This window comes from Mya arenaria, chromosome 5 (genome assembly GCF_026914265.1).
Source record: "Mya arenaria isolate MELC-2E11 chromosome 5, ASM2691426v1".
NCBI classification, from domain to species: Eukaryota; Metazoa; Mollusca; class Bivalvia; order Myida; family Myidae; genus Mya; species Mya arenaria.
Genome location: NC_069126.1, coordinates 64,478,902 through 64,492,614, shown reverse-complemented (window position 1 = coordinate 64,492,614; position 13,713 = coordinate 64,478,902). Strand labels below are relative to the sequence as shown.

The 13,713-nt window shown below is 34.4% G+C and overlaps 1 protein-coding gene across 1 annotated transcript in view; it reads right to left on the bottom strand.

Annotated features, from left to right (window-relative positions):
- LOC128234110 (dual specificity mitogen-activated protein kinase kinase 5-like) overlaps positions 1–13,713 on the bottom strand; it is a 29,605-nt gene that overhangs the window by 4,779 nt on the left and 11,113 nt on the right. Inside the window, exons 4-19 of the mRNA XM_052948123.1 lie at positions 13,180–13,249; positions 12,332–12,372; positions 11,010–11,053; positions 9,921–10,060; positions 9,191–9,455; positions 8,389–8,428; positions 7,843–7,911; positions 6,911–6,992; positions 6,199–6,309; positions 5,637–5,710; positions 5,178–5,228; positions 3,776–3,847; positions 3,392–3,421; positions 920–937; positions 731–763; positions 62–123 (exon numbers count right to left, since the gene is read on the bottom strand). Of these exons, the coding sequence (XP_052804083.1) occupies positions 62–123; positions 731–763; positions 920–937; positions 3,392–3,421; positions 3,776–3,847; positions 5,178–5,228; positions 5,637–5,710; positions 6,199–6,309; positions 6,911–6,992; positions 7,843–7,911; positions 8,389–8,428; positions 9,191–9,455; positions 9,921–10,060; positions 11,010–11,053; positions 12,332–12,372; positions 13,180–13,249 (1,202 nt within the window). The remainder of the gene's footprint in view (positions 1–61; positions 124–730; positions 764–919; positions 938–3,391; positions 3,422–3,775; positions 3,848–5,177; positions 5,229–5,636; positions 5,711–6,198; positions 6,310–6,910; positions 6,993–7,842; positions 7,912–8,388; positions 8,429–9,190; positions 9,456–9,920; positions 10,061–11,009; positions 11,054–12,331; positions 12,373–13,179; positions 13,250–13,713) is intronic.

The window sequence follows — 13,713 nt, the reverse complement described above, 5'->3', positions numbered from 1 at the left end:
TGTGCTATTTACACAATCAAATCTTCTTATTGATTAACATATAAACTACTTTTATCCTTACCATCTTGCTACAAAATCACTAAGCTCAGGTGAGAATACATCTTGTGGTAATACTGGAGTCCTCTGCAGGATAAAACAAAATATTGCAAACATTACGAAATTTGAAATCTGTTTAGAAATCAAATGACCCAAAATTACTTTTTTATTCAAGCCAGCCAAAAGAATGACAAAATAATTATCGTTTATAATATTTCCTTTTTAGTATTTTTGGTTCATGGTATTGTTTCGGTTTGCTCAGTCGATCTTGCATGTAAATCCATATTTAGGCCATAATTAATTAATAGTTGGTTTGACATTTCCCTTCCCACATGTTAAGGTGTGGGAAGGTAAGCATTTTTTCTTCATAATCCCTTAATTGTGTAATAACAAAATAAAATATTAACCTGGGGCCATGATTACGAACAGTTTTAAGTCTGAGTTCAGACTCAAATGGCGAATCTGCGAATATTCATTTCATAATAACTTTCCTTCTAGTTGTGTTCTGATGATAAAAATTGATGAATTGTATTACTATTTAAAATCGTACAATTATTAACTTTTTTTCTTTGTAAAGCAAATGGAATTAAGATGATTATTTGTAATTGTGAAAGTATTTTTCTGGAAGCGAGTCTAGACTTGGCCTTGAGACTGTTCGTAAACATGGCCCTGGATATTTAGTTCATAAACTCACCCCTTCTAAAATCATGTTGAACATACTACCAGGCTGAAATGATAAAATGTGCATAAAAATACCGTGCCAATACAGCTGCGTTTTATGCAGATTTAACTGGCTTTTAATACACTTTTTTTGAGAATGGTTCTTCTTTAAATTTCAAGACATTTCAATAACATGAAATATGTTTCATACCACAAGACTTACGTTTGATTTTGACACCATCTGAAAAAAGAAGAAGAAAATTTTCTTAACAAACGTAACAACAGAGGTATGTCAAAACTTGTCCACTATTGTGGAATAATTAAACAAATAAATGTATTGCCATATACAATAATTCAGCGTATAATATACATGTAAGTTATCAGATTTATTGCATATGACAATACATACATTTGTATTGAATAGACCAAGGGAAACAACCTCAACATAGTCATTAAAAATAAAGTACTATAATTCATCAGGTTGTTTCCCTTTGTCCATAAATAATGACATCGACAACAAAATAGACTTAACTTTTCTGCTTTATTATTACAAAATTTTACCTGATTATTTCTTCTGTTAAGCAGAACTGGTTGGCATTTAACATTAGATTTAGCATAAATAATGCAGTATATTATATTGTGCAAGAAGGTTTTTATCCAAAACAGGTCTTTTTCTCACTTCAACATGTACTTCAGACTTTAAAAATTGTCAAAATGTACCTAAGCTATTATGAGAGGTAGAAGGGTTCTTGGATGTTCTTAGTTTTCAAGTTAATGACCAACATTAAGGTTTTGGCTCCACTACTAACAGCCACACCATTTCTCCCACCTCAGATTAGTAGATCCAATAATTTAACCATGCTAGAAATTCTTATCTTGCCCAAGGGCGAAGATAAAATGCCCGTATGGAACTCCTTTTTAATGGTCGCCACATTGCAGTTACCTCCCTTGTTAAAGACTGTCGTCTGTAGCATCATGGAAACCTTGTCTTGGGGCAATATTTAGAACGCTAATTAATTATATCTTGCTTCAATTGTCACAATAAAATAGTTTTCACGCATCTTTTAAGAAATAATGCTTATCTCTTTATAACTATTTAGACCGATTAGACTATTAACACAATCTTAATCACTGCGGGCATATCCATGACAACCACGAATTATCGCATATCCATACGAAATTATTTTCACTATCACAAAAGAGTTCCAGCAAAAAATACATTTTTACTTAATTTTGTATAACTGAGGTGGGAGAAAAAGCATCTACCATAGCCGCTCGTGTAAGATAGGTTCATCCCGACCCTTGCACAGGGTAAACCTCGTTTCCGCAAAACACCCTACGCTCGGGTCTCACACTCTCAGCCATGGAAGATACTTATAATCTATCACAATGGCTCAAGCTAAAAAAATATTACGCCTCACCAATTCTGACAGTTTATCAACTAAGATAATATGACTACATTGACAAATTATCAATAGTTATACAGTTATACACTTGGTCCAAAACAATAACAAACAATGAAACATATGGTAAAATTATAATAATTTACCATTACTTTATGCACAAGTCAATTGTAACCAGGGCCCCCCCCCAAGTCAGGGGGTATACCGGGGATAGCCGGGGAAATAGGCTGTGTTTTTACCTTTCAGGTGGCATCGCAATACCAGGTGAATGCGGTGGTTTTGTCTTTGTTTTAAATATAGCGGGAATGGGCCTTACCTAGGGTCCCTGGGGTGCGGGGGGCATTTGGGGGGGATTTTACCATCTGTTCGTCCCCGCACGACGGGGATTTTAGCCGGGGTTGGCTGGACTGAAAGTCAAAGTCCCTGCTATTCCCCGCACCTGGGGTGGCCGTGGTTACAATTGACTGGTGCATTATGCTTATAACCAAGGGAAACAACCTTATAAAATTAATGTCATCATTAATATGAGTTGCTTCCCTTCGATAACAGAGCAATTTATGCGTAATTTTAACATCTATATATCAATATTGTTGAAAAAAAAAAAGGACGATTGGATATTTTGGTCCTTTTTTGGACTAGGGAACAGTGGCCATGTAATTATTATTCGAAAACCCTATTTATAAAGGCTTTCATTATTTACCTGTACACAGATCATATGCTTTCTGTTAGTTTTGATTATTCAAGTCAAATGAGTAAAACATAATAATGCATTGAAATTAATATGTTTCTTGTGTGCATCAATCTAAAATTTGTATGTTTAAAGCTGCACTCTCACAGATTTACCATTTTTACAACTTTTTATTTTTTGTCTTTGAAAGGGAAAATTTTTGCGGAGATATTTGCAAACCAATGATATAAGATTGCTGACAAAAAAACAGATCGCAGAATTTCATATTTCCGTTCGAAAATTAATGTTTTATGGCTTAAACCGTTACTTACAGTTTAGGAAAAAGGCATAAAACATCAATTTTTGAACTTATATGTAAAAATCTGTGAACTAGCTTTTTGTCAGCAGTCTTAAATAGCTGGTTTCCATGGATTTTTGCTAGACAAAAAGTAAAAAAGCTGGCAAAACATTCCATTTGTGAAAGTGCCGCTTTAATAGACAACTAAAATCACTATTGTATCTTCATTGTTTTTATGCAACTACCTAATCATAAAAAACATGAAGTATGCATGTTTTGTGAGAAGGCATATTGAATCATTAGCTTCAGTTTTGCACATCTGTTTACCTCTTGAAATGGAAATTCCCCTGTTGCAAGCTGAAACGTAAAAAAACAAGGAACTTAAGTACGTTTGTAAATGGTTATATCATGAACTGTTTAAAAAAAATATTTGGCATATTGTTAATCAATGCTTTATCTATTTATTATCACGGACAGTTTTTTAATTCTATTATAACGATGTTTTTACTTGTGTCCATTAATTTAAGTGTCTTATTTATTAGTAATCCTTCAAATCTATGTTAATTTGGTTCAACAAATTCACAGTTTAAACCCCACTATTACCCTTTCATTTCTGTGCATACACTTTCAAAGATTTGTTCATGTTAGAATGAGGAAGACATTTGTTAATTGAGTTTAACCTGAAATGTAAAAATAGGCTTAAATAATTACCTCAAACAATGTGACACCGAGACTCCAAACCTCTGATGGCACTCCATAATTCTCTGCCTTTATTCTTTCTGGCTGTAAAATAGATCATTATCACATATGGTTAAAGATACACTCTTACTCCCAAATAAGATTAACCATAATTAATTATATTGTTTTAATATTCCAAAAACAATGAATAAATGTCGAAAGCAATGGTTCTAATAACGGATACCCAGTTTAATTTGAAAGAAAGGTGCAGAAAACACAGTATTTCTATCTTATGAGACGATAGTAGACCACAGTAAATCTTTTAACATTCACCAATAATTTAATATTTTGGCATTTTCAGCTATTGAATACACAGTTATAATATTGTTAATAGTAATTAATATTTTCCATAAATGCTTTGAGGGTGTATCTCTCAATATTTTTGTTTGTTTTACATGTGCATGTATTGATTTGGAATAAGAGTGTCACTTTAAATCGACACTTATATTTAAAATAAATACATAAACATGTATAACAAACATTAATTTTGAGTGATAAATCTTAAACTACTTACTAAATAATACATTTATGGAATTTTTTAATTACTAATAACAAGAGTGTAACTGTGCATTCAATTGCTGAAAACGCACAAATATAAAATGACTGGTGGGTCCTAAAAGATTTACAGTAATCAACTACCATCTCATAAGGCAGAAAAACTGAGTTTTCTGCACCTTTTTTCAAATTAAAAATGGTATCCTTCATAAGAACCATTGTTTTTGATATTTATTCATCCTTTTTCAGTACTTTAAAACAATTGTATTAATAGTGGTACATCTTATTTGGGAGTAAGAGTGCATCTTTAAGCATATTACTTCTCAATTATTTTTTTGGCAAAAAATGTTCACATTGATGTCAATCCAAGTAAATGTGCAATTGCTTATAATAATTGCTGATTAAACACTGGATAACACTAGAACTGTCACAGAATTGATGAATACCCCCACACGCACCCTGAAAACAGGAATTGTAAACTTTTTTTTTTAAAAGGGGCCATAACTCTGTTTAACAGTGGTGGATTGTAATCTTAGTCAAACATGATCTGTATCTCATAGTGATAAACCTGTGTACCAAAAACCATTTAAATAAATCATAAATCAACCAATGTTTTCATGAGTTATCATCCAAACATTGTAAAAACCAACAGACCATCCATTGGACTGACAGACATGCTTATTCCTCTATACCCGACAAATTTGTTTTGTAGGGGTATAATTATACACAACTTGCCATTAAGTTCTAATGTCAAGACATTGGAAAAAGAATCATTTTCAAACAAATACATAAGACACTCTTCAGCTACAGTATTAATTTTTTAAAGAATTTCTGATGATAGAAAAAAAATCACATTTTACGCTCATACTAAGGTACTTACCGCCATGTAAGCATTTGTTCCGACATAAGTAATTGCTATGGACTTTACAAGCTGAAAAAACAATTGAGACTTTATGAGCACATGTATTCATGCATACAGAATTCATCATAAAAGATATGAGAATAAAACAAAATCTATGTTATGGGAAGCTATGAATTTGCAATTGACATACAGTCGAACCCCATTGGTTCGAACTGCCAGGGACCAGCTAAAATTCATCGAGCCTCGGAAAATTCGAGCCAAGCGGGATTGTTAACCTTCAGTTAAAATAAATCGGTCCTCTTCATCTAGTTCGAGCCAACGAGGAATTTCAGCCAAGCGAGTTCGAGCCAATGGGGTTCGCCTGTACTTTGAATATTGAAATTCAATCAGCATCGAGTCTCATAAAAACTTGTTATGTCTTAAAAACCTACTTTCAATTACAAACTCTAGTGTTTTTAAAAAAAAAGACTAGCATACCTGCGTACTGACTCCGAAGTCACACAGCTTGACATCACCTTTGGTATTGACTAGAATGTTAGACGGCTTTATATCTGAAATTCAGATAATCATACACATGTACAGTCTACAGCTCTATTGCCAAAGTCTTGGTTGATATACCATATTGACTTAATTTTACAGGTAGAACAATATTAAGTTGCTTGCGTAAGGTAAATTTGCATGAGATGTCCTGTTTCTTCTGCGTAGCATTGCCTATACTATAATACTGAATCAATCAGAAAACACAATGTGGCTTCACATTCCACAATTTTTTTTCCAGTTTTCATATTATGTGTTCAATTCTTACGGTATTTTAGAGGGAAATTTAACAAACCTGAAACAAATACCTATTCAGTTATATTGAAGAATAATCATTGATCAATTTCATTTTCTTTCCTAACAAAAACCCATGCAAAAATTCCAAAGTGAAAAATTGCAAAAGAACTTTTTATATTTGTAAAAAAAAATAAAAATTAATTTTACAAATCCATATCAACAAACACAATTTTGATATACATGTATGGTTCATTTTAACATTTACCTCTGTGAAGGACCTTTAGGCTCCACATATACAGCAGTCCTTCTATAATCCTGACAGCAAGACGACCCAAGATCTCCTCGGGAATACGACCATATCGCTCCAGGGACCCTCCTGTAGCATACAACAAGAAGTTACTCTCATATAGAGTGAAGCAATGTTATTCAGTAAGAACTTCTTAACTGTATGCAAGTCCAATTGAAAATAAATTTTTCACCAAACAAGAGAATCAAAAGTTTGAGAAAATTACATAAAAAGTTGGCAATTACCCATTTATAAATTTACATGTTAAAGGGACTAGCAACCAGACGATAAAATTGCAAGAAAAAAAGAAAAAGTCGAAAACTTACATAAAATTGATATCGTTGGGTACAACGCATTGAATCTTGCATATTGATGTATCACATGCTAAATATACACTGAGAAACCACTATGCGCTATTTTTATGCAGGAATATTGTTTCAATCAGGTAAATTGATGTATCATTGGCCTCATACTACCTCGTATTTACAATTCTAATTTTATTTTGTGGAAATAATGCATTTGCCAATTTTGGGACCATCTGGTGTCTTGTCCCTTTAAAGGTTGTATTGAGCTAAGAAAAGCGAAGCATTTTAATTTCCTTTAACACATGTATCCTTCTGTTGTCTTATTAACCCATACAAGTTATTTTGTATGTTTATTAATGTTTCGAATACTAAACTAAGCCAGTTACCATCCATATATTCTGTACATATTGAGATTCTGTTTTCTATAAAGAACGCCCCATAGAAACCTATGATGGAGGGAGAATCGCACTGAAATATAAATAAACAACACACAAAAATCATATGATTGTGGCAGATCTGTGGTCTAGTGGTAACATACTGTCAATTCAGGGGTCGCAGGTTCAACTCCCTGCCGCAACACTAAAAAAAGTACTAATCATCTTCCGGGAGGGACGTTAAATCGGGGTCCCATGTGTCAATGCCACACACTGGTGCACGTTAAAGAACCAGGGTAGCTCTAGCTAGGCTTACATTCTGTTTGTGCACTTTGCTCCAAAAACCTAAAATGACTAACAATCTTATTGGAGTACTCCCCGAATGGGCAAGGCCCAAGGGCGAGTATAAATAAGCTTACACACCACCGTCATATGATCTAAAAAAAAAAAAGGATGAACACATTCAAGTTTAAAAATCATTATATCCTTTTTATCTAATAAATGAATTCCATTTGCACATCATCACAATTGTTGCTGAGCTTGGAAGCTGTGGGTCTTTTTCATAAAACGTAAAAAGGGAAACTATGTTATAACATCAACTTTTGTTAAAGTTGTTTAGAAAGTCCAAATAGTTTTTGATACATCCTAAAATACATTGGTTTTATTATCTTTATAGTTTAATCACATATACCCGGTATACATTGGAATATGCAGCAAGTATCTTTGGCTTCATAGTATGAATTGATGTGACGCTGAACCTGTGCTATTAACAGCTGTTAAACCAATGGAAACATTAACCAGTCACAGGATTACCCTGGACAAACAAATGAATGCGAAATTGGATTGAATATATTCTTTAAATAAAGTTGTTGAAATTCTCCTGGTTAGTTTTAATCCGATTTAGAGTCATGTCACATTGGTACATGCATCAATTATTTACAAACCTTGTGTAGAATATCCAATTCCAGGATAATCTTTCTCTGTATTTCTATATCCACGTCTAATTCAATTACCTGGAAGGCAAAGCAGAACATTATTTTCAAATTGTATTAAATGGCTAACAGCATAAATTCCCAAACTTCTCCCTAACATTTAATTATTATTTTTTAACCAAAGAGTTCTACACATGTACAGCAGTCAATTCAAATGTTAAATATAAATTGACCATTTTTTTTTCAAGAGTCATCAATGACATATCAAATACCCATGCACTCAGAAAGACATTAGGACATCTCTTTGAATTTATTTTTTCAGGGTAAGGGGATGTTTCGGTCAGTTATTTATAAAAAAATTAATACTCAAATAATCAATTACCAGGGGTGGTATTCAATATTGGTCTTCCCTAGATCTAAGATCAATGTAGCCAATCAGATTGCGTGGTATAAATAACTGACCAGTTATAAATAACTGACCAATCAAATGAATGAATTTAATGATGCATGTCCATTAGATCGACTTAAGTTGCACTTGAGTGCCACCCCAGGACTTACTTTCACTGCCATGAATGTCTGGCTGGGAACATGCAAGGCTCTGCAACAAAGAAACAAATTGAAATCAATGAAACATTTAACGAGTGTAAACATTATTGTTCTGCATTTTGATTCGCTGAAAAAAAATTGAATCAGTAATCAGCAACCTAAAAAAACCATTAAACAAATGGCTACATTTTAAGTCCATTGAAAGAGCCTTTGACACAGACATAATGCTCTTCCATGCAATTGCAGCACAGAATAACATAGCGTTTACCAATACATGTAACTACAAATCCATGCTCAGCATGGTGTACCCCCAAGGAAATCTTTGAAAATCCTATAATGCATGGTAAGATACAGCCCGGATGAGGAGTCCAGACCAGTCCCATCAACAGTATTCATTTCTACATTGAACCTCTTAGTGTGACCTTGATCTTTAAGATAAAGACCTGAGTCTTTTGCGTGACATGCTGCCTCATCATGGTGAACCTTCATGGCAACTTTTTTGAAAATCCAATAATGCATGGTCAAGTTAGAGTCATATCAATAACATGATGAAAGAGATTATTAAATGGTACGGTCAATCTCTGACTTAGGGTAAGAGTGGTCTAGTGTTTAAAGTGTTCGCAACTCATCAAAGAGGTTGTAGGTTTGATCCCCACCAGGGGTACCTTCTCATGGTATCTCAAAATGGACATAGTACTGGTTTCTATGCAGGACACAAACTCTTGAGCGTAACTCTTTAAGCTGTCAGATTTTGTCACAATCAAGCTTAAAGAAATTTATAGAATAAAATGAACCTTTCTCTGACTTCACCTACTTGTAGACATTTCCACCATTTCCACTCCCTATCATCTCCACCTGCTGCAAGTGCTGCACGTCAATCGTTCCCCCCGTCAACAGCTGCTTCATATCTCCAGTCCGTCTGTCCGTCTCTGTCTGTGTGGGCGAGCTCATCTGCTGCTGCTCATAGTCTGCTGCTATTTGGACAGCCTGGGGGCTTACTTGGTGTAAGCTGGCTATCTGAATACTCTGTGGGGTCATAGGCACGTCCATTGGCTGTGGGCTGGTTGGCTGTTGGGAACCTGGTAAAACAAAAGGTTAGTGTTCAACAGTTTTTTTGGTAGCTAGGGCTTTAGCTATGAAGTTATGGAAGGGTGCTGCACCCTATCAGTTTTAGAAGCATCCTTCTGCCCTCATGGAGAGCAGCATGTGTACCCTCCTGCCTTCATAGAATCAAATGCTTAAGATGATCAAAATTTTCTTTTGTTTTGCTTTTATCTTAAAATATTATTATGAATTTTTACAAACTTGACATACAGTATTTGGCAGTTAAAACCTTCTTTGAATATGTTTTATGGTCTCATAATCCGGCAAACAGTTTTTTCAAATTGCTGAGGGCTTGTAGGCTGTTATTATAAATTATGAATTGAATCAGCACGCACTTAAGCAAAATTGCTTAAAAAATAAACTTACGGCAGAACAGATGTCTGTTTTTGTTTCCATAAATGAAAATTTCAATCACATTCAAAATGTTTTTATGATAATACCTGAATTATATCCAAGCTGGGAACCTTGTGAGAAAGGCTGGTTCCCCGGAAGAGGGTGTAAAGGGGAGGTAATTTTCTGGGAAAACTGCTCGGTACTGGACTTTGCCTTGTGGTGGCTCATGTCTGGCATAAATGGAGAACTGGAAATAAAGTACAGAAAGGTAACTTTCATAATATAAAAATGTTTTGACATAAATATTTTTTGGTAAGAAATATGGAGTGCTTCAGCACTTCCCGCATACCTACCATGTTCTCGGCTTTTTCTAGTGAGGCCTATCAAACAACGGGGGTAAGAGAGATAAAGAAAGTTTGTTTTCTTTTTAAGTTACCATGTATGAGGAATAGGGTTATACTACTTCCAGTGTGAGAGTGGTCTAGAGTCCGCCTCTCACCCAGGAGGTTGTGGGTTTGATCCACACCAGGGTGAGAGTGGTCTAGTGGTATAGAGCCCGCTTCTCACCCAGAAGGTTGAGGATTTGATCCCAACCAGGGCGAGAGTGGTCTAGTGGTATAGAGACCGCCTCTCACCCAGGATGTTGTGGGTTCGATCCTAACCAGGGTGAGATTGGTCTAGTGGTATAGAGTCCGCCTCTCGATCAGGAGGTTGTGGGTTCAATGCCCATCAGGGTAAGAGTGGTCTAGTGGTATAGAGACCATCTCTCATCTAGGAGATTGTGGGTTCGATGCTCACCAGGGTGAGATTGATCTAGTGGTATAGGTGTTCGCCTCTCAATCAGGAGGTTGTGGGTTCAATACCCATCAGGGTAAGAGTGGTCTAGTGGTATAGATGTCCGTCTCTTGACCAGGAGGTTGTGGGTGCAATCCCCATCAGGGTGAGAGTGGTCTAGTGGTATCCGCCTCTCACCTAGGAGGTTGTGAGTTTGATTCCCACCTTAGGTCATGTTCTTATGGCCTCTCAAAAAGGACACGCGTAATAATTTCCACCCAGAAAACGTTTAAGCATTATTCTACGCATTTTGGAAATGAAAACTTGCCTCTTTTTTTTACGCTAATTTTTTTTGTATAGGAAATGAAAAACAAGAGAACCATAGCAAAATTAGGAATTCCTCATATTTTAAAGGGCCATACCTTTGGTTTTTGGGTGGTTTGCTACTTCCAGTTTCTGTTTTGATCTGCAAAAGAAACAAGCAAAAAGTTAACATTAGATTCAAAAGACATTGATGGCTTTACCCAAACGTTTTAGTGCCCCATGCCATGGTGCTTAAACTCTGCACTCTGATTCACTGGGTACTTCACAGCTAACTTCAATCAGAATTCAAAAGATCGAATGGATCACAAGTTGCTGAACTGTTTCTTATCCAATATCAGTTTTTTTTTTTTATCTGTACCTAAAACATATGATTTTTTTTGTTTTTATCATTTAAATCAGATGAGTTAAAACTGATTGTGTGCCTTTAATAATACAACAGCTAATGGTAAAAATGCAATGGACACAATCCCTTTTAATTCTAGAAACCAGGTTTAAGAAATTTAAGCAACCAGGCATTAGAGTTAAAAAGTTTACATTTTATTTACATAAACCAGAATCATTAAGATAGTTCTAATCTTAAAACAGATACTGTATGGTCATCAAAATCAACTATAAAGCTGCATTGTAAGTACACACTTTGGTAAGCACTTCATCTTTATTTTAAAGGCAAATATCCCTTTTGTAAGATTAGGACAGTATGGTGGATTAGCTGTTTTTCATCCATCACTATTGAAAATATACAAGTATTTATCTAGATATATTATTTTCATTAATCAGTGGACACAGATTATTGCCAATGACTTTCAAACAAGTTTATTTTTAAATATTTTTATCCATTATGGAACCTATGTGTCTAACAGTTAAAACTATGTACACACAGCTGTCATTAGATATAAAAGACTAAACAACCATAGGGATATTTGCCTTTAAATGGGCTAGACACCAGATGGTCCAAAAATTGGCAAATACAGTATTAGTAACAGTATTTTCTAAAAACAACCCTTGTATTGCTAATGCGAGCTAGTAGGAGGCCGATAATACATCGTTATACTTTATTAAAATTATAAATGCAATTATCATGTTGCTGTCCATGTTGATGTCTCGTCAGAGTTTCCCCATTTAAGAATAGCACACGATGTTTTCCCAGTTCAAATCATATCTATTTATGAGTACAGAAATATTATATTTTTTTCTATGCTATTTTTTAACTTCCTTGGATTTGAATTTCGAATTTGAAAAATGTGCAAAAACTGTGATAGATGCATGTGATACATCCGTAAGAAAGATTTATTGCTTTGTACACAATGATGTCAATTTTATGTAAGTTTTGACAATTTTCTCTTCATTTTGCAATTTTATCATCAGGTGTTTGATCCCTTTAAGCAATGTATTTCAAAAGTTAACCCAGCTGACCACTTACCTTCAAGTCATATCTGTTTCTGTCCTTTGGTGTTTTCCCAACTGAAATAAAGAAATATTTCAAGCAACTGGTGTGTAAAATGACAACTAAATCATGCTATAAAATCTTATGTAATTTTTTTAAATTATGGTAAAACTGATGAGTTCTAAAAATTTCAGGGATGTAACATCCAAACATATAGGCCACTGAGATGTCAAATTACGCTATCGGTGAGCAAGCTCTCCGAGCAAGCTCTCCCTTTATTTTTACAAAGAAAGACATTGGTTGATTGGGCCGATTCTTCAACACCTTGTTAAACCTAACAACGTGATTAACATTATTGTTGTTTACTTTTAATGTGAAATATTTGATGATCTGCTCACATATTGAATAATAAACAATTACAGCTTAAAAGGCTTGTTAGAAGTACAGCAAATCACATAAGTACCGTTATCCAATAAACTTCCTGAGCAATAACAACTTCAAAGTAAACAATGATGCTTGAATCACTGAACAATCGACCCATTGTAAGGTGCATTTTCTTGTATCTACTTGTACTTGTTACAATCATGTGTCCAGATATAAAAGAAGCACTTTAAAAAATCTAGGTAAAATGCAAAAGCTCCTCTATTATATTTCAGTTAAAAAGAGGCATAACTAAAAAAATATTCAAGCAAGAGTTATGGACCTTGCTGTACCTGTGTGTATTATCTCAGGCAACATGTGTACCAAGTTTCAGTTGAATATTACAGATAGTTTTTAGGTTATGGCCAAGTTAAAGATTATTTAAACGCTGTTGACAATGACTCCAAGGCAATGACAACATGTAAACTTTTTTCTACAACAATCAGACAAGCTAATAAACCCACTTCTCGGGTAGATGATGAGAGGTGGGACGGTCCCTCGAGCAAGGTCCTCCTCCGAAATCTCACACTCATACTGCAAAGGGAATGGAATGATTATAATTTAGCATAATGGATATGACAGTGGTTCAAACAGCTGAAAATTGTCAATCCTGAAAAATAGCGGGGGTTCTGTTCGAGTATGAGGGATTCAGGCCTAAAGCTGGGTAAATATACTTTGTCCCTTTTGAAATTGTTTCCAAAGTCATTTATATTTATTTCATGGTACTTCCTACCATTTTTGATGAAAATGTTAGAGCAAAAAAAAACTATTTTAACAACTGTACAAAAGTCTGAAGTTAAAATCCTAATTTCAATATTAATCTTGAACTTAAAAAGCCCTGATAATTAGGTTAGTGTTTAAAAAAGCTACAAATAGACAATGTCCACTTAGGTTCAATACCAACAGAACGTAATTATTATTACGATTAATAATAAATTTTGTTCTGTATTGTATATCATTTGACTTTTGTATTTCATAACTTAAAATATGCAGACTCA